This window comes from Sturnira hondurensis, unplaced genomic scaffold (assembly GCF_014824575.4).
Source record: "Sturnira hondurensis isolate 20B ecotype Veracruz unplaced genomic scaffold, ASM1482457v3 Scaffold0022215, whole genome shotgun sequence".
Taxonomy (NCBI): domain Eukaryota; kingdom Metazoa; phylum Chordata; class Mammalia; order Chiroptera; family Phyllostomidae; genus Sturnira; species Sturnira hondurensis.
Window position 1 is genome coordinate 3,235,428 of NW_028094846.1, and position 21,622 is coordinate 3,257,049.

At 48.1% G+C, this 21,622-nt stretch overlaps 1 protein-coding gene across 1 annotated transcript in view; it reads right to left on the reverse strand.

The window, feature by feature from the left end:
* Positions 1–21,622, reverse strand: part of NME7 (NME/NM23 family member 7) — a 92,385-nt gene that overhangs the window by 36,291 nt on the left and 34,472 nt on the right. Inside the window, exons 8-10 of the mRNA XM_037034945.1 lie at positions 11,104–11,168; positions 8,001–8,069; positions 5,688–5,789 (exon numbers count right to left, since the gene is read on the reverse strand). Of these exons, the coding sequence (XP_036890840.1) occupies positions 5,688–5,789; positions 8,001–8,069; positions 11,104–11,168 (236 nt within the window). The remainder of the gene's footprint in view (positions 1–5,687; positions 5,790–8,000; positions 8,070–11,103; positions 11,169–21,622) is intronic.

The following is a 21,622-nucleotide window of genomic DNA, read 5'->3' on the forward strand; positions in this document are numbered from 1 at the left end:
AAACGGGGTGTGAAAACCTGATGTTTACTGGTTGCCAAGTCGAGATGCAGCGGCCGCCGAGGACTAGTGTTTATATTTGTGGGAAGTCTAATCTTCATCCGGAGATCAGCGAAAACAGTATGTGATTTTCCCCCTCATCCAAATTCACAGACTCCTAAATTCCATCCCCCTAAACTGTTGGGGTCTGCTGGCACCAGGGCAGGAGTCCCTGCTCTAGGCCGGTCTCAGGCTGTTCCCAAGGGCACCTCCAATCCCTCAGTACCAGCAGCGGGGAAGAGGAAAACCACCTGACAAAAACAAAACTCTCTTTCCAAACGCCATTAACTGCAGATGGTCACTTTCACGGTTACCGATGGCCTACGAGTGAGCCCCTGTGCTTGACTGTGGGGTAGGCACCGGTACCAGGACAGACGCTCACTTTCCAACATGGGGGAGTGACGTCAGCACAGAGATTTCGACAAGCGTGCAAAGGCCCTGGGGAGGGGGTGTGCCGCCCGAGCAGGCTGGAGATCCAAGGAGGAACAATCTGAAATTTAGGGTTATCTGCCCCTCGTTGTTAAAAAGTCAAAGCTCCGTTTCAAAGTTCTTTATGGTCTCTTCACGCTCCCGACAGCCAGCTCAGCAAGAATTACGGTTTGGAATCTCTTGTCTCGACTGTCATCTCCAGCTTCTGGGGACAAAGCTGGGAAATACTTCCTCTCAGAAGCCCTCTTTGGAGAGCCCCCCGTGCTGCCTGCATGACCAGGATGAGGGGTACAGAAACTGGGTTGACTTGATTTAACCCTCAATGTCTCCGTCTTCTTTGACCATAATTTTTTTGGGCCCATTTGATACATATGTTCACCATGGCAATTACAGAACCTCGCTGGAATCACCGATTCCCTTCCCCTGGGACCTAAGCCCCTCAGGCTCAGGGAAGGTGGGCCCTCCACCCTCTCGCCGCCCATGCCTACGAGGACCAGGCACCCGGACGGTCTGTCAACGTTCGGTTGCGTGGTGGTTTGGCTGGTGGAGTGACTGAGTATCTCAGAGGTGGAAAGAAACGCCTGGAGTGGAGGCTGCTGGGGGGCGCCTCTGCAGCAGGCGTGGAACGGTCTGCACCTGCTGAGCGAGGTCGGAGGCGGGAAGAACATCAGCAGAGCGGTGCTGGTGGTCAGCACAATTCTCAGGGGAGGTCCGCGTTCACACTCACACTTAAACCAGGGCGGTAGTGGAACCCCCCAGAAGAAGGGGAGGCCCCGGTTCTACTCTAGTCATTCCTGTAGCTCTGACACTAGGGAGGCGATGTCATTAGAGAGTCAACCAGCCTTTCATTTGCACTTTGTGCAAGATTTGATGTGACATGTCAGTGTCACAATCCCTCGCAAATGACAGCATTTAATAGGAAGGTTTAAAGGCCAAACTTGGGCACGATCCCACACAGTTTCTAAAGATAACCTTTAATGGGTTGGACTGCGTTTGTAGGAGATGGCAAGTAGTAAAAAGATACCCGCAGAGTTACAGATTTGGGAGAAAAATAGTATTAGTTGGATTTCAACGCAGTGAGGTTTCAAAGAATGTTTTTTTCAGAGACCATCTGTTTTAGGGCCCTAATCAGCTAATTCCACCCACTCCCTCGTCCCCACCGCAGAACCGACCAGAAACAGCACCTGCTGGTGCCAGCTTTCACGAAGCCTGGGTTCGCAGAGTCTCCTAATCACGACAGACACTGAAGGACCCGAGGGAGGGCCCACGGCGGCCAGACCGCTTTCTTCCAGGACACGCGGGAGGACACGCGCAAGGACTTCCCACCCAAGACCAAGGTTCCAAACTTCCTGAAAGCTGATTGGTGCCTAAGCACCACGGTTTAAACTCAAGATTGAATTTTTTTTTCTATGTCTAATTTCCACTTCTGGGAATAAAAGCACTGTCTATGTACCCACCACTTAAATCACTAGCTCAGGAAGAACAGCGAAACAATGACTACAATTAAAGAGGCTTTGGCATTTTAATCACTGTCACTGTGTTCCTTCCACAGTTTCACAGTCTGTTCCACCACGAATTTGTTTATCTGGAGTAGCTGAACCACTCAGCTGCTCACGCCCACACCCGAGTCACCGAGCTCCGCCAGCTCGCCTTCCAGAATCCGTCCCCCACCTTCCACGGCTGTGCCCAGTGGCGGCCATCAGCTCGGGGCTCATCGTCTGCAGTCAGACTCCCTGTACTCGGGTCCAAGTAGTTTTCCACACGGAAAAGACCACCACACAGTGGTCTTTTGAAACAAATTTAGTCACATCAATCCTTCGTTCCAACTTTTCCACGGAACTCCCCATCACGCTTGCACCTCACTCACTGGGAGGGGGACGTGGCCTTCATAGCCTGCCCTAAACCCTCTCTCTGGTCGCCTTGCAGGCTACCCTCCTCTCTGCGCTGGAAGCGAGGGCCCATCTGGACTTCTCTGAAGTCCCAGAATGTGCTGGGCTCCCCCCAGCCGTGAGGCTGCCAGTGTGGCTGCCCTGTCCCTCAGATTTGAGAATGGACGAGAATCCCAGGCTTGCCCGCACTTCAGCCAACCCCGGGCCACCTGGTCTCAGCCTACTCTGCCGGCACCCGCCGTGGCTGAGACACACACAACCTCGTGTAATCGTTGCTTTAACCGCCACATTCCTCATCAGACCTCCAGTTCTGTGGGCAGGGCCAACGTCAGTCCCCAAATGCTCAGTACGTTCACCCGCAGAGCAGGCGGTCATTTTGGTGGAACGGAATGAAATAAACCTGCATCCAATGAGGGTGGAGGTGTGAGGGCAATGATCTGTCCAAGTCAACTTTATTTCTAGCAAACCCTAAGCCTACCCACAGCAAACCTCTGGAACTTTCGTTCACAAAGGAGACTTCTCTGCATTCTCCGACACTAGAAAAAAATATGTAAACCATATATAATTATAGCAACAACACACATCTTCGTGCTAGAAGTGCATGGCCCAACCTGGAGAACATCCCAAATTTTGCTTCCTAAGTGGGGTGAGAAAACACCAACGTGAAAAAGCAATTCCACGTCAGCAGCTTTGCTTCCGTTGGGGGTCGGTGCATTGGTGCCCATGTGGAGAAAACTGTGTTCTCACTTTGCTGTCTAGGTATTCTCTCTGCGGTGGGTTTCAGATCCTCTAGAAAAAAAATCATTCTTCTTTTTTTCTTCTCCTTTGGAGGGTTAATAAGTACTGGCTTTCTAATTGCATGGCCTAATAAAATTGTCAAAGATCCAAAGCTATTGTTTAAACCAGCTATAACAATTCTTTTCTGTGTGTGTGTGTTTAAGAGAGAGGTGGGGAGAGAGAGAATGAAATGTGTGTTCTTTACCTCATCTTTCTCCTTCTACTGAGAGTTTCGTATTTGTCTAAACCCAGTTGTGTCTCACTTCCTTTTTTTAAAACTGAGGTACAATTGGCATATGACATTATATGAGCTTCAGGTGATTTGATACAATGATCACCATGGTGAGTCTAGTTAACATTCATCACCACACAGTTACATTTTTGTGTGTGTGATGAGAACTTTTCAAATCCAATCTCCTAGCAACTTGCAAAGACACAATAGCGTATTGTTAACTAGTCACCCTGCTGCAGGTGACGCCCCCAGGATTTGGGCATTTTATAAGGAAAAGTGTGTACCTTTGACCATCTTTGCCCAACACCCACTCCCTTCCCCCTCCCCCTCTGGAACCTCTCAGTCTGTTCTCTGTTCGTTTGGTTTCGTTTCTGTTTCCTCTTTAGACTCCACTTGTCAGTGAGATCATGAGGCATTTGTCTTTCAGTCTGACTGAGCGCAGTGCCCTCCAGGGCGGACCACACCGTCACACATGGCACCAGTCTGCCCTCCCACCCGCAGTGCGGGGGGGCCCTTTGTCACAGCCCCACCAGCACTTGCTGGCTCCTGTCCCTTTAGCATTCTGACAGGTGTGAGGTTTCCTTAGGTTCTGACCAATCTACCCATAATATAAGTAACTATGACATACGCGATATGAAGCAAAGATTCATTCATATTGTGGCTTTTGGGTCTGTCTAGCCAAGTCACTAAGAAAAAGGTTACATAATGGCTAGTTTAAAACTGTAAAGAGAAAAGTACTTTAATATCTACTTTTCAAAAGTCATTTGCTTTGTACATGCTTGAAGCCCTGGTATTATTGGCACAGGGTCACACAGACATGTAATAAGACAGTATACTGTGATGATTAAAGGCACGAACGTAGGAACAACGGTTCTGACACTTGATGACTAGAACAACAACAGAGAGAGAAATATTTTCATAGTAAGTTAATGTGGTTGAAAAATGTATACGCTACCAGAAGAGGATACGCAAAATTCCAAAAACCTTACTCGTAAATCTGAATTACTTCTCCTGCCCTCCTGGGAAGACATTACTGTTGAACCAGCGCCGTTACATCCGAGGAAAGCTGTTTGGCTTGTCACAGAACGACATCACAGAATACCGTTTGATTCAGCAGTGCAACGTCGACCGCCTCTGTTGCTCCTACTAGGTCACCTGCTTGACCTTTTATCATCACAGAGCAGGATAGCATCTCTGTGAAGTTTTGGGGCCTGATGTTACCTAACACCAAAGCAAAAGAAACCTAAGACCAACCGCTACTCTGAATGCAAGAATCTTCTAGTATGTACTTCGTACTTCTTCAAACTAACTGCATCAAACCTTTATAGACATCTACTCTTCAAGAGAAATTACTTTCTTTAGCCAGGATATTTTATTAGCAGGCATCGCCAATTCTTTTTAAAGTTTATTTTTCGTTTGTAAGTGTCATTCCAACCTGGGAGAAGGTGTAGAAGACACGGTCGACTCTCATCACTCGGGGAGGCCGTGTCTGCAAACTCACGCACTCACGGACATTCACCTGTAACCCCCGACTCTCACTGGCCCCCGTGGCCGTGCCCGAGCCGCCCAGCGGGGCTGTGAGCAGAGCAACCCCCTGCGTCCCCATTCCAGCTTTCGCTCGACAAGCAGACGTCCCGTTTGCAGTCTCCTCGGGGCCACGTTTCTCTCGTGTCTGTTTACGAGTGAGAGTGAAATGGGAGACGGAGACCCCTTCAATCTCAGCTGGCATTTAAACATCAGCAGCACCTCCCTCGGTCCCGCCCAGCTGGCAACATCTCCGTGGGGATTTCTCACGGGTGTTCTAACGCGACTTCTGCTTCTCGGCCCCTCTCTGAGCCTCGCCCCTGAATGTCCACGCAAAGACAGTCCCGGACGACCGAAAGGTACCCTAGAGAATATCAAGTGTCACCCAGTGCCACTGCTCGCATTTATTTACGGGTCTGGAGTCAGGCCACCGAATCTTCAGTCTTCACACTGAGACCATCATGACGACCTCCTTGTGTCAAGGGATAACTAATAGCTCAGATGGTTTCCATCACAGAGCTCGATACATTTACTCACCCAGACAGCTTAGCAAGAAGGAACAATAAAAGAAAATGCCACAGTAAATGCTTCTGCCCAGTCCAATAAAACATTCACTTTTTCTTAGAGTATATTACACAAGAAATAAATGATTTTGAAATGCTATTTTGAATAAAAAGTTTTGTCTGTTATGTTCATATTTGCATTATTTCTTTTAAGGAGTAAAGTAAAACTATCAAACCAGTCAAGATATTTAGTTAATAAATACAATGAACTTGATTAATATTTCAACAATAACTCACAGGATCGGCAGGCCCACAGAACTCTCGAAATGTCTTTGTAGGGTTAGTCTGTTGAATCTCCATCGCTACGCAGGGGCCGGAATACATTTCTGTCACCATCTCCTGCAACATGCAACATAAAGCACTAAAAATTAATATAACTTATCAATTCTTTACTCCTTTTTTAATTGCACCACTATTCCACCAGCCTCCAAATGTTAAAGGTACCTCTGACTTCTTCCCTGCCTGTACCCCTCATGCCAAGCAGTTGCCAAATTTTGTCCATGTTTCCCATGAAAACGTCTGTGTGGCCTGCTCTCTGCGCCGTGGCTGCCACCCTCTGGGTGCACTGAGTTCCCCCTGGGCCCGTGCACCCCCGAAACGACCTTCTAGTACAGCTTCCTGTCAGACACACTGCTGTCCAACACCTGTCTCTAAGGACGTAAACTCCAAAGTGTTCCTTCCAAGGACACGTTTGAAAATCACAATGACTTCCAGCAACAAGTGATAACAGGGGCCCAGGCTATTCTCTCCCACTGAACATCTATTAGCCAGACGATCGCTATGAAACCCAAGTGTTCAGACCCTGACGACAGGGAGAAGGGGACTGTGGTCCAAGAGGAGGGGACAGAGCAAGGGTAGCCACACAGCCCGCCCCGGCTCACTGCCTGCGGGCGTTTTCCAGATGGGGGGCGGGGGAGGAAGCGCACACAGCCCAGGGAGCTCCCTGAGCACAGGAGACCAAGGCTGGGCTCGTGGAGGCCAGTGCAGCTGGGCTTGGCACGACGGGGCGCTGCAGGGGGTGGGAGATGCGGGAGAGGGCCCACAGGGACCTGCAGAGGCTCGCTCGAGTCTTTGGCTGAGAGTCCGTGGGTGTGGAGGACACAACCAAGGCCGAGAGAAAGCATCACGAGACTCGAACGTGGAAGGATTCAGAGAGAGCAGAGAGCTGAGGAGGGCTCGTGTTCCCAGTTGTGTGGTCAGCCCTTAGACAGTATCCGGGGCATCAGCAGCGCTGGCGACTTGGAGGAAGAAGCTCCTCTGGGGGTGGGGGGGTGAGAGCCCACCAAGGAGCCAGGGCATCAGGAGCTGAGTGAGGCCGGACCACGCAGGGCCGAAGTAGCCATGGTAATGACTTTGCAGGGTTTAGCATACACGGTGCCAAAGTAAAGTAAAGGTTATTTATTGCAGATGATATTGAAATGTTGATCTGGCCTTGGTCATCGTGCCCAACAGAAATGGCAGAAGTTAAAAGCAGAGGGAGAGGGTGTCACAGCATGTCCCCAGAACCCTGCTCACTAGGGTCCCCAGCTGTATCCCCTGAAGTCACTCTGTTATCTCACAAAGAATACGAGTGATTGTTTTTATGGGTAATTATGTGGAGTTTGATTTTCCGTTGAGATCCAGAGAGAGAGGAGCCAATCCAATCCTGCCAACACCTTTTTTTTTTCAGTGCTGACACCAAACAGGGCTCAAAATGCAGACACAGGACCGCACAGGAGGCAGAGAAAAAAATGTAGAAAAAAGGACTCCGTGAAAAGCGCGTGCTCCTTAAAAAGCGGGCCACGGTAACCCCGGGAGACAGGAATTACCACCTTCACGTGACTGCAAATGCTGACACAGCAAGTGTAACTGCACATGATCAACAGCGACTCTAGTGCAAAGAATTGTGTCAGGCAGAATAATAACAACAGTAATAGCAGCAGCCATAATAACAACAAAACAGCTAAGTTTACTTAGTATTCTCAGTACGTCTGCCTGCTTTTCTTCATCTGGTTATTACGGCACTCTCATGGGCTAGGGAACAGTGTTACTTCCACTTTGAAGACAGGCAGACTAAGGGTCGGAGAAGGGGAACCAAGTGGCTACAACACACTGGTGGGTTAGGATCTGGACCTCACCTCGGTCTCCACAAGAGGGGGAAAGGGGAACGAGCCCAGGAAGCTGCAAGCTAGCTGCCGTGAGTTTTGGGAGACAGAAATCTGCGGTTTGAAGCAAGTGATGTGCGCGACCCTGGACCTGGGGCCGAGTCAGGAGGCAGCGTCTGCACAACAGACAATGTCAAAATGTGTCAATATCCCAGTCAGGTTTTTCCCTCGCATTCCTGTGGATTTCTGTTTCAGAAATGAAACAATATATTTTTAAAACCAAGCCAGCGGCTCTTGGGGGTAAGAATGCCTCAGTCCCTGGGTGTCATTGGCCAGCAACTGGCAGAACCCTGCCTGCAGGCTTTAAGGAGTACTTTCATGATTCAGGACGATGCCAAGGTCCCCAAGGTGCGAGACACACAAACTGTTCTCAGCGCCAAGGCTCCCCAGTGACTTGGATACTCACGTTATACTCAGACACCACCCCTTTGTACACCTCGTAGAACTCTTCCACGTTAACGCGGTCCATGTTGAACTATGTTAAAAAAAAAACAAATGTCAACCAAGCAAAGGAAATGAGTCACACTTAGCATTCAACATTTATGATCTCTTGGACATATTTTTTTTTTACTTTCAAATATAAAACTTGCGCCCTGGTGGCAACCTGGGTTGTAGGCCAGGTCCCCAGTACGGGGTGTGCATGCAAGAGGCAACCACACAGTGAGGTTTCTCTCCCTCTCTTTCTCCTTCCCTATCCCTCTCTAAAAATAAATAAAATTTTTAAAAAAGTAAACCTTGCATAAATTACTAAATACTCTGAAGAAGAAAGCGTTGTCAAAGATGAGCTCATCCACAATGAAAACGCAGAACAACTACGAGAGCGTTCAGTGCATGGAGCCCGGTCCTCAGTCCTGCACTGGCACCTCCCACGACCGGCCAGCTGCCGAGCAGCGCTACAGCCCAGGTTACAGAGGCTGCGACGCAGAGGGTCGGGGACCTCGACCAGCCTGTGCTCCGCCTCAGTCTGATCTCCCAGGGCGCCTCTCTCGGAATTAAGCCCCACCCCCGACACTGTGACAGAGACACACACAAGGCGTGTTGTTCATGGATGAGGCCGTGGCACAGGAAGGGAATACTACGAACGAGAGGTCGTGCAGATCTGTCGAGGGGGCTGGTCATAAACCCTTCCCCTCCCAAGCACTCAGGACAGTGTTCCCAGTTAGTCTGGCTCACAGCAAAGCTCACCTGGAACTGAGCTCGAACTCCCAGGTACACAAGCCACCTGGAACTCCCACGACTCTGTGAGATTGGCTTACAAGATAAGCCTGGGAAGGCTCATTCCAGTCTGAGCTGGATTCTAACTAAGTTACAAAGAAAAGTTCACTAAGTTCCAGTGTCTCAAAACTAAGACTGTAAGTGTTTTCCAAATCACCTCAGAATTTCCAATATTATTTCCCATTCCACCCGACACACTGCCTATTGTTGCCCAGACCGACGATCATGGAGAAATTTCTACCTACTCAGACAGTAATTCCAATTAGGAGGATTTATTTTTTATAAGCCACATAGCTATCCAGGGAGGGGATTTTGTTTGATTTCAGCTTTTTCATCCTGTGTTCACACAACCTGCATTATTAATATAACAAAAGCAATGACAGAAAATATAACTTGTTAAATGCCTAGCAATTTGCATTGGAAATGCCATCACCTTTCAATGGAAATTCTCCCACTAGGTAGGGTTATTTCATTGAACCCACTGAAGCAAACAATGACCCCCTCATTGCTTGGCTGATAACTCTGCAGATAAGACTGCTTGAAATTTGGCCAAGGTCACACACCTGGAAAGCAGCTGACCCGAGAGCCAGAAATAGGTTTTTCTGACTCCCCAAATCAAGGACTGTGACTGTCCCTAGGTCACTGTGCCTCCCCCACAGGTTCAATTAACCTTTGTTAAAATTATGCTTGTTGTCCCCGAGCACCGATCGTGACCAGCCGCTGAGCCAGGTGGCAGGCTGATCTAGACCCAGATGATTGTCTAACGCTGCAATGTCCACCCTGATTTTTTCTTAGCAGACTCAGGTCCACTGCCAAGCTGCTACTTTGAGAAAGTCTTGTCTGACAATCTCTTTACCGTCCCAGGTAAGATTCTTCAAATATCAGCGTTTTCATCTGTCTCCACGTTTTGCCTGAAGACTTTGCAGATCTCTCCAAATTCTGGCCGTTTATTGGCTCATGGGCCTTCCCACCAACCTGGGACACAAAGCAGGTGGAACCCCATTCAGCACCTGGCCTGGGCTCTCAGGTGATCCGGAGCCTCCAGAAAAAAATCGAAGACGCCCCCTTTGCAGAGGAAGAAGATCAAGTCAAACGCATCCGAAGTCAATTAGCTCCGAAGTCAGCACTGCAGCACCCTAACAGCGCGGACTCGCTGGCCTTCGAACACCAAAGCCTGCATCTCACGTCTGATTCCTCTAACAACGCACACCCAACTTCCTGTCCAACACCCTGGTAAGTGGGGCACAAAGGCACGAGCCCCACAGAAGTGGGTGCTGTTTCTTCAGCGAACGCCTTCCAAGGATGGTGTGGGGGCAATCCGCCCACATGGGGCTGAAACGCCGGACCCCAAAAAAGATGCTGGAGGGAAATCTAGAAAAAGGCCCTGGTCAGGGAAAAAGCTGAAATGATTCTCTTCCCGCCTTCCCTTCTTAGTCACAAATCGAGGCAAGAGAAAGTTCATTATAATTACTTAGCTTAACTCTACTGTTTAAGAAAATTTAAAGGGAGGGGAAGGTAGGAAGAAAGAGAAACACTGATTGGTTGCCTCTTACACGCACCCCACTGAGGACCTGCCCTGACTGGGAATCGAACAGCAACCTTCAGGTTCGCAGGCCCGCACTCAGGCCACTGAGCCACACCAGCCAGGGCTGGCTTAATTCTATTTTTCATTTGTAAAAACTGAATATATTGTCTTGGCCCATATTTGCAAGCAAAGTTCCAAGCATCATATAAACCTGCCATATAAGCTTAAATTAGGTGTACTATTTGAATATTAGTTCTCTCAGTGAAAGAGTATATGGGTCAAATAATTTCAAAAACATTTCTTGACTGTAAGACTATCAAGCTCAGTAACCGTTTTTTTTTCCCTGTATTTTGATGCACTGAGCGCACAGAGAAAATTCAGTGTCAAACACTTTTAAAGCTTGTGCAGAGAAACCTCCTCAGACGGTAGGTGATGACTCATCGCAAACCACGCACCATCTGCATGGCTGAGACTTCAAAGCCCGCATCCCGGATCGCCATCAGGATCTTCCCCAGCAGCCCTGAAAATGCAGAATGCATGGGTGAAGGTTGCATTTCAGCTCCCGAGGCATTTCAGTTGCTTAGCAACGTCAGCTTTCTACATTAAACTACTTTGCTTACACTCTATATGAAGAAATAACATATTTCTGCAANTTTCCTGTATTTTGATGCACTGAGCGCACAGAGAAAATTCAGTGTCAAACACTTTTAAAGCTTGTGCAGAGAAACCTCCTCAGTCGGTAGGTGATGACTCATCGCGAACCACGCACCATCTGCATGGCTGAGACTTCAAAGCCCGCATCCCGGATCGCCATCAGGATCTTCCCCAGCAGCCCTGAAAATGCAGAATGCATGGGTGAAGGTTGCATTTCAGCTCCCGAGGCATTTCAGTTGCTTAGCAACGTCAGCTTTCTACATTAAACTACTTTGCTTACACTCTATATGAAGAAATAACATATTTCTGCAAGGAACACTAAGTCCCTAATATTGAGCATTATATTGTCTTTTTTTAATATTCATTTTTTCTAGATTTTTATTTATTTATCTTTAGAGGGGAAGGGAAGGAGAGAAGGAGAGAAACATCAATGTATGGTTGCCTCTCATGAGTCCCCTGCTGGGAACTGGCCTGCAACCCAGGCATGTGCCCTGGCTAGGAATTGACATTAATGTATGGTTGCCTCTCATGAGTCTCCTGCTGGGAACTGGCCTGCAACCCAGGCATGTGCCCTGGCTAGGAATTGAACCGTGATACTGTGGTTCGCAGGCCGGCACTCAGGCCACTGAGCTATACCAGCCAGGGCGTTGAGCATTATATTGTCTTTTGATTTACTTTAGTAAGTGCTTCAGGAATTCCCATGAGGAGCCTGAAGATGAAGAAACATTTAGGATACTATTTTGCCTATAGGGCTCTGAAGTTCAGTGATATAGAGAACATGAAAATCAAACAACTAAAATTAATATGACAAAAAGATAAAATTCCAAAGTACTAAGTACATAAAGAGTGCAAAAGAAGAGTTTGAAGGAGAAACAAGCAAAGTATAACTGAAGAGGTAGGCACAAACTTCACACAAGTCTGGGGGAAAGCGAGCATGTTCTCACAGAAATAAGAAGTCAAACGGGAAAAAAAAAAACACTGAAAAGGAAGAGAAACGTAACCCAGATAGATGGAGACCCTGGAGAGCAGCGTGAGTGGTTTGGGCTTTACCCCACAGACCAGAGACTCTGGGATGGGGTCTGGGAAGGGGTCTGGGATGGGGTCTGGGATAGGGTCTGCAGGGTCTGCGGGATCTGCGGGGTCTGTGGGGTCTGCGAGTTGGGGACTGGTTTCTGAGATGCCGTTCATTTTCTGTAAAAACACTCTACATTTCTTATTTTTAAGTCTGATATAATTCTCTGTCACTCACACACACACACACACACACACACACACACACCATTTTCTGGGTCGTGGGATGCCCACCTCACACCCCAGTAAGTCTCAGTGCCTGCGTGTGCACTTTTGTTCAGCGTTACAGCGGCGGCCCAGCAGGGCTATTTTCACTGTGGCCGGCTGAGGGATGACAACAAGGGACAGGCCTGTTTCTCAAAGGATACATTTGTAACCAAGGCCGAACAACATCACAGCCACACCAAGACAAAGACTCCTCTCTCCTCCAGAGGGAAGCCCTGCTGAAGCGGGTAGAGACTCCCTGAACCTGAACCGGGTCCTGCTACGCCCACACGGCTGCGGGTCCCACTCACACGGCTGCGGAACCGTTCCCTGGAGCCCCCTCTCTGGGGGTAGTGGCGGTTCATCAAAAACCATGAACGTTCCTATCATTTGACATAACAATTCCATTTCTTGCATTATTCTAAGGGTAAATGTTTGCAATGATTTATATAGGAAAATGCTAACCACAAAAATCATTAAAATTTTTTAAAAGTTTAATGAAATAAGAAAAGGTTAAAGGGAGAACATTCTTACAGCTATTATTCAGATTTCAAAATTATGTTTTCAAAAATTATTTAATTGCACAGAAAAAATCAATCTACAATGTTAGAAAAGGTGGATATAAACTTACATAGGTAAGATAATTCCAATTCCAATTAATTTTATGAAACTAGCATTACTATTACTGGTATTACTCTAATACCAAAACCAGACAATACAAAAAGTAAAAATACAGATCAATAACCCTCATGGATACAGAGGCAAAAATCCTACCCAGAATATTAACAAACAGATTTCAGCAATATATGACGAGAACGATACACCGTGACACAGTGAGGCGCATTTCAGGGAGGCGAACCCGGTTCATTGTTTTAAAAAGTCACAGTATAACCTGCTACATGAAAAGGCTGAGATCAATCGAAACAACCCTGATGCAGGAACAATCTGGAAAAATTCAAAACCCGTTCGTGATTAAAAAAATCTAAAAAACTAAAAGGAATAAAAGGGAACTTCCTGGACTTCATAAAGGCCATCTACCAATAATAATAGTAATTATTATTATTAAATATTTATTATAAAAGAATAATAATGATGAGTACAGCTAACGTTGTCCCTAATGCTGAAAGGCAAGCTGCCCATCCCGTGCTCCCATCCAATATGGTGTTGGCAGGTGAAGCCAGGGCGGTGAGAGCAGGAGCGGAGGCCGGGGGCGGGAGAAGAAACAGGAAAGGAAAGGCATGCAGATGCGAGAGGAAGCAATAGGACTGTCTCTATTTGCATACGGCAGGACTGTCTATACGGAAGATCCTTAAAAACCACAAAAGTATTCTGGAAGTAATATAACTGATTTCAGAAAGTGGCAGGATACTAGCTCAATATCTAAAAATCAACCGCACATCTATATACTAGTGATGCACTGAAATTAAAACGACAACACCACTTATGATCACTCGAAAAGAAAAAAACTGCTAGCTGTAAACCTAACAAATCACTGCCAGGACGCAGGCAAGAAAACTGCAGGCGAGAAGACCCGAATGAATGGAGAGTGAGACGGTGTGCATGGCTCGGAAGACCCAGCAGAGTAAGGATGTCAGTTCTCCTGAAGGTGACATATATCTAGCATAACTCCCATCCAAATCCCAGCATATTGCATACATATAGATGAGATTATTTTAAAATTATATGGAAGAATAACTAGAATGTCTAAAAGAATCCAAAGCCAATTTCTAAAAAACAAATTTCAAAAAAAAAGAGCAATCTCAAAACCGAGTAGGAGGATCAATCTGCCCACGTCCTGACTTAGCTACAGCAATCACAACCGTGTTGCGCTGGCTGAGCGACACACATACAGGTTGATGGAACAGATGCAAAAACCCAGAAACGGCCACACGAATAGGCCCAGCTGATTTCCAGCAGAGGCGCAAAGGCAATTCTATGGGGGAGAGGGGTGGTCCTCTCAACGGACCCAGTGACATGGCCATTCCAGGAGAGTGAGGAGGTACAGCCTCTGACAGACAGGGCAGTTGTCCGCCAGAAGGAGCCCACACTGATGTGGTGAGCAGCTAGTCTGCACCCTCCTGGTCATACGACTTCCCGCAATCCCCGCCACAGCCCCGAGAGGGCAGCACCACCGTCATCCCTGCTCTGCAGATGCTGGCCACCCGCACTCGAGGCACAAACGACATGCCCTGACAGCCAGCCAGAGATGGAGGTACATTTTAAACCCGATTCTGCATGCCCCCAGAATCTGAGATTGTATCACAATAAATTAGCCAAGATACTTACCTGCCTTGTGCGTATCATTCATTGAATAAGTCGTGTCTATTGCAGAAGTTCAGAACGTGCTACCTCACAATATGTCGCTGTGGTATGTTGGCTACTTTGAGTTAAAGGCATTTCGAGAAGAGCAAATACGAGAAAGACACTCTGATCTTCCTTCTCTGTCTTAAAAGCGAGCGATGAAATCTCTTGTGAAAGACGTCCTCCCTGACCCAGACAGAAAGCAACGTCCTCACCCTCATGGACAAGAGATGGAGACGGAAAGACTTCTGCAGGGTCAGACCCTGGTGGGACAGTTCTTATCTTCCTCCCGTCTCTCCACACAGGTCAGTGCCCTCTCCACAGTCGGCCCAGTGGCCTCTCTCCGTTCAACTTACTGTGAAAGGCCAGTAGGTTTCCCCCTTTCTCTGGGTCTTCGCTCCTTGCAAAGGCTGCTGTGCCCTGTGAGACTTGTCGCAAATAAATTCGAATGCTTTTCTCCTCTTGATCTAGCGTACATCAATTTAATTCTCAGGCCCCAACCCCCCCAAATTCTAAGAGGGTAAAAATAAAAGTTGACCTCCCCTACAGACCGACATTAATGTGTATTAATGCACACATATAATACATTATTATATGTGTGCAATTTTTATTTTCCAATCTTAATGTATACTATAAAGTCAATAACAGAGAATGTGTGTCTTGCACCATTTGACCTGTTCAGGCCTTCACCCCAGGTACTGATTATTTAGAGTTTAAGGTTTCCTTTCTTCTTACCATTTTATGCTTATCGAATTTGAAGGCAATAACAGGAAACAATTTTACCATCTATTAGTAATTCTAAAAACCTGTTTTCCAGAGAGAAAAATCATTAAAAGTCAAGTCCTTCACAGAGGAGATGGTCAATGTTCTTCCAAATCATGACAAAACAGATTGTCCAAGTTAAAAATCTAGCAGTTGTCATCTTTTCACAGGTCTCTACGTCCAAAAACACTTCCCGTGGGAATAACTGATCCTAATGTCCAGGTCTTTTGTAGGGGTCTTCGCGGTGTCTGTGGTGCCGACACGGTGACCTGAAAGCAGCCGCACAGCCAAGGAACCCGGCCCCACACTCGGGAAAACCCGAAACAGAAGAGACGCCAAACTCCTTTCCTGTGCACGTTAAACTTCCTCCTTGCAAGAGCCAGATGTAAACAGATGAAAACAAAGCCCTCCTCACGGAAATCAGAGCCCGTGAAAAGAGCACTCTGGTGAGCAAAGCAACCGAGACAGCGCAGCCCTGAAGCAGAAACGCACGGTAACCCAGCGGCCGCGCTCCGTCGGGGCGGTGAGAACGGAAGCCGGGAGATGGCGAGACGGCGGCCGGGAAGGCTCGCGTTCTGTTCTGTAAGAACCTGCGGAGGAAGTGCTGACCCGACACAGCGCACGGTGCATGGCTGACGAAACTGGTACGTGAGAAGATGGCACGTTTAGTACTAATCGTCAATCTAAGTCAAATTGGAGACACTGGATTTCTTTTACAGGGAAATCTAGTGAACAACAAGTATAAGGTATTTTGGCTAAAAAAATAGGGCTGGCTGGGGTGTCTTTAAAATGTGTTCAAGTCAAGACAAATCAAAGCCAGAGGCACAGGCGTTCAGATCACTTTCCAGTGCCAAAGTGCAACAGAAATCACCAGCATTGCTGAGTTCAATGGAAGGAATTTACTACTGACCCTGGCAAACTGCAGAACCAATAACCCTAAGCGTCAAAACCAGGTGGACGAGCTGTTTCCCAGCTGGCCGTCGGCCCCTGGGCAGTTTCACCTTGTGGATGGCCGTCCAGTAATTTTAACAGACGAGAAGGTAAACCCACAGGTCAGATAGGCTGCACAGGCCTGCGCTCGTCTGCCCTCTAGTGGGCTAATTATTGTCCAGGCACACTGACTGAATCGCCTGCAGAGGAGTCTCGGAGTCAGCAGAACCATTCACCGGAGGTCTTCAAGGATCTCCAACTCACCCTTCGACTGATCACAAATTCCATTCCAGCGGCAAGCGGGCAAGCAGGCTTGCAAAAGGCAGCCCTGGTTCATCCACTTACGCCAGCCACCTGGACCTAAAATCTGCCTCTTTCCTTACCAACGTCCTAACAAGCGTAGATTCCATAAATTCCTCAAGAGGCAATTAAGAGTAACCCACACAGCTTCACAGATGTACCCACAGGGTAACTCCATATATTAAAATTCACCGTGAGGTCGTTAAGCGAGCAGCACATAGTCGAGGCAGCTTCCACACCAGTGCAGGGCAGCAGAGGAGACCCACAGGATCTGAACCCCCCAGGAAAAGCGCAGTCAAGAACCTCCTCCTCCAGGGAAGACAAGGACACACTCGGCAGAGCACAAGAAGCCAAGATCAGCTGGTGCAGCAGACCTAAGATCACAATTCTAAAACAAAGACAGTCTGCGAGAAACAAAAATAGAGTCAAGGGTGGGGCAGACCGGCCAGAAACTGAACACTCTGTAACGATGGGCAGACAGGCTGTCGGAAGCCCCGAGTGGCTGCCGGCTCATTACAGAAAACCAGGCTTCACACAATCGGAGGAAATGGTGAGTTCACACACCACAGGGCCCTGGGAGGGTGAGAGGGACCCTTGCGAATCAACGGGGGCCAGTGGAGGGTGGTGCAAGCCAAGTCCCATCAGAAGCAGACTTCATGTCTCTAGAATTTCATGAGCATAATTACGTAAGTGCCCTACGTGTTGTAACCCATCTGCGGAGGTCTGTTGGTTTTACAGGCAAACACGGAAATAAAACAAGACTGAAAGAGTAATTCAAAACCATAGGTCCGTGAACTCCAACATCAGCAAAACAAAGAAAATAAATCTTTTCCCTTTCTTAGAATTATTTTTGTTTTTTAAAGAAAAAAAACATATAAAGAGATTCTCAAAGCCAGTGTTTTGCAATTTTTTTTTTAGTAGGCACGTTGATTTTTGCTTATTCCGGCTACTCGAAGTCACGGTGACCCACAAATTGCAGATGAACATTGTTTCTTCTCTTGGTTTAATGGCTCCGGTTTCCCCAGCTGACAAGACTTCCACTGCCCTTCATGGATGGGCTTCAAATCAGACGTGATCTCATTCTTGCTCCCCGCCTGCTGGAAGCTCGCCCTGGGACGCGACCCCAGCCTGGTCCTACGGGGGCGGGGCGGGGGGGCTCTGCTGTCCGGAGGTGCGGGCCCTGCACGGGCAGCCCCGGTGTGGCCTGGGAACTTGCTGGAGATGCATGTGGACTGCCTCAGACGCTCTGCAGATGGGGCCAGGTCCCCAGGTGCACGCTGACGTCTGAGCACCGTCACAGCAAGCGAGCGAGGTCTGAGGACAAGAGAGCGAGGGCCACTGCCCCAGCCACGAGAAAGGCTAAGGTCGCCTGAAAAGCCTCCCGTTTCCATTTGCAGTCATATAGCTCCTCACTCCTCCTACTCCACACAAGGAAGTCCAGCGTGTGAAATTCTCCCCATCCTAATTTTTGTCTTAATTGCCTCTACCCTACCCTCTATCATTTAACATGTAAGGCCATTCTTCATCGGAAAACGTGCAACGCGGAAGGAACTTGTGTGTGGGGAAAGTCATCTCCCTCAGCTCAGAGTCTGTCCTTCCCCGAGGGGTGATGCGGGGAATCACTGTGCCAAGTGTGTGACTGTCTAGACACTATGCACGCACCTGAGACTAATACGAAATATGCTCGGACATAAACTGTGATGGAGACACAAAATCAAAGAGGCACTGCAAGCCGACCCGTTGATACCTGGGCTGTTCTGTAAGAGTTACCGGGACGCCAGCCCTGCGGAGAAGACTGGGAAGGCTAGCCGCGTCCACTCTGCTCAGACTCCGGCCACCGCGTGACCATGCAGTGAGGACGTTAGGTGGGAACTAGCCACGGAGACGGGTGGGAGCTCGGAACCACAGGCCTTGTGGAGAGAAAAGGCGAGTGACGGTGGAGGAGAGCAGAGAGCAGTTTAGGAACCCACCCGAGAAGGAACCACAGCGACCGTCGCATCCCTTCAGCCTGTGCGGATTCCTCCTCGCTTTTCACACGTCACTTGGAAGCACAAGCTTTTCAGAGGCCTTTAGTGAGGCGCCATTTTTTCAGATGTGCTGTTCTTCTCCCTCATGAGGATCGGTTACAATTACACGGTCAGCGTTCAGCACTTATAACCCACCGTGCAACCTGAATCATCTTTTAGAGTCGTGCAGCGTGAGGTCACGCTCCTGCAGCTTTTCGTGTTTAAAACCCGTCCTGGTAAAGCGACACCACAAGCCCCGAAGCGCAGAACCTCAGCCACTGGGAAGAAACCCGGCCCTCCTTCCCTCACTGTTCCTCTCTGCGGAGGAGGGCTCAGCAGGACACACGGAGGCCAGCCCCTGGGGCTCCCCCGAGGTGGGAATGGGGCCCCCCGCACGTCCTTCGATACAAACTCTTTCCCATCTGTTCCCTCCAGCCTCGATCTCGGTCCTCTGACAGACACACAACTGATGAAACACAGGCGAGGGGAGCGGTGCACCCTCCCAACAGCTCCGTGTAGAAACGCACACTGACCCTGTGCCTCCAGGACTCTCTGGGCCCGCCTGGGTCCGAGCGGTTCAAGGTCTGCGTCTCAAAGACATGTGTCAGTAACACCACCCCCGCAACGGGGACTACTAGGTCCGAGGGCAGAAAGAAGTGAAGTTTCCAACTTCTTTTCAAATGAAAAAATACTCCTTCCAACAAATACGGTCCCTGAAGTGTCACGCACGTACAGAACGTCCCAGAGGTCTCAGTGCGGGCTGTAGTAACTCACACGGTACATGCTGCAAGTATGTAATAAAATGTTGCTTGAAAGTTTTATTATGTAAGGGGACTTCCGCCAAGATGGAGGCATAGGTGGAAACACTGTGCCTTCTCCCACAACCAAGTTTGGATACAACAAAAGTTTTGGAGAACTAGGACACACCCAAAGACCAGAAAACGGAATTATACAGAAGTCCGACAGCTACGAACCGTTCAACGGGGACGGTAAGAGAGGCGGAGCCAGCATCGGAGCTGGGTCGGGCAGGACAGATCCCCCGACCTAGGCGCTAGGCGCGCGGGCAGCCCAAAGCCAGTCGGGGTGCGGGGCAGATTGACCAAGGTCGCACATTCGCGCACAGTGAGACAGACCATGCAGGCCCCAGGAGACGAACCCAGTGGTGGAGGGCTGACAGCGGTGGCACACTCGAGTGCAGTGGAACAAAACGCGTGGGCCTGGTGACAGTGGTGGCTGCGGTGCCGGTGGGGGTCGCGGCAACGAGCAGCAGAGGGAAGCCATTGTACCTCTTTGACCCCGCCCCCACATACAAGGTCACAACCCAGCAACTGAGTTGCCCTGCTCTGGTGAAAACCTAGGGCTCCGATCCTGCTACTTAACAGGCACGAACAGCCCAAAAGATGGCGCAAGAGGAACTCAAAGTCCCAGAGCCAATAACTCTAAGCGACCAACAGATTGCCAGCTTCTCAGAAGCCCAATTTAAGACACTATTTATCAGGATGCTCACAGAATTGGTAGATTACAGTCACAAATTAGAGGAACATATGAAGGCTAAACTAATGGAAATGAAGGGAGATGTACAGGAAACCAATAGTGATGGAAAGGAAACTGGGATTCAAATCAATGGAATGGACCAGAAGGAAGAACGAAACATCTGACCAGAAAGGAATGAAGAAATGAGAATTCAAAACAATGAGGAGAGGCTTAGGAACCTCCAGGACATTTTTAAACGTTCCAACATCTGGATTATAGGGGTACCAGAAGGGGGAAAGAAACAGCCACGAGTGGAAAACTTATTTGAACAAATAATAAAGGAGAACTTCCCCAGTCTGGCAAAGGAAATAGACTTCCAGGAAATCCAGGAAGCTCAGAGAGTGCCAAAGAAATTGGACCCAAGAAGGAACACACCAAGGCACATCATAATTACATTAGCCAAGACCAAAATGAAGGAGAGAATCCTAGAAGCAGCAAGGGATAAGGGGACAGTCACCTACAAAGGAGTACCCATCAGACTGTCAGCGGATTTCTCAAAAGAGACCTTCCAGGCAAGAAGGGGCTGGAAAGAAGTATTCCAAGTCATGAAATCCAAAGACCTACAGCCAAGATTGCTTTATCCAGCAAAACTTTCATTTAGAATGGAAGGACAGATAAAGTGCTTCTCAGATAAGGTCAAGTTCAAGGAGTTCATCATCACCAAGCCCTTATTATATGAAATGCTAAAGGGACTTATCTAAGAAAAAGAAGATGAAAAATATGAACAGTGAAAGGACAGCAAACTCACAGTTATTAACAACCACACCTAAAACAAAAGCAAACCAAGAGGACAGCTAGATCAGGAGTGGAACCATAGAAATGAAGAACACATGGAGGGTTAGCAACAGGGGAGTGGGAGGAGGAGAAGGGGGGAGAAGGCACAGAAAATAGCATAGATGGTAGGTAGAAAATAGATAGGGGGAGGGTGAGAATAGTGGGGGAAATATAGAATCTAAAGAACTTGAGACACGTGGTTATAAACTGAGGGGGGAGAATCGTGGGGGAGGGAGTGTGCAGGTGGAGGGGAATGAAGGGGGAATAGAACAACTGTAATGGTATAATCAATAAAATATATTTTAAAAAAGAAAGTTTTATTATGTAAGTGTCTTCTTAAAATGTTTACCAACACTTGAAGTATTTTTCAAAGCATAAGAAAAATGGAATATAAAAGAAAATTAAATAATTACGCTTGCAAGCAGTATTTTTAAGTTTGTGACGGTTATACTTCTAAAGGTATGAAGGTTCAAAGCTGCATTCTGACTTTCCAGACGCCTGTCTCAGAAGTCACACACGTGTCCCCAGGTGCAACACAGAAGAATCGCCAGGTGAGCCCTGGTAATCCACAGAACTGTGAGAAACATCAGTAGTAAATCGTTTTTTAAGTAACTGGGTTTTAGCATGATTTTTAATAGAGCAACAGATAACCGAAACGCTGCTGAATCAGGGTTTTAAAAGGCATCATGTGATACAATCTCTACACCTACTACGTTAACAGCTAACATTGCCTTGAACACTCACTGCACAAAC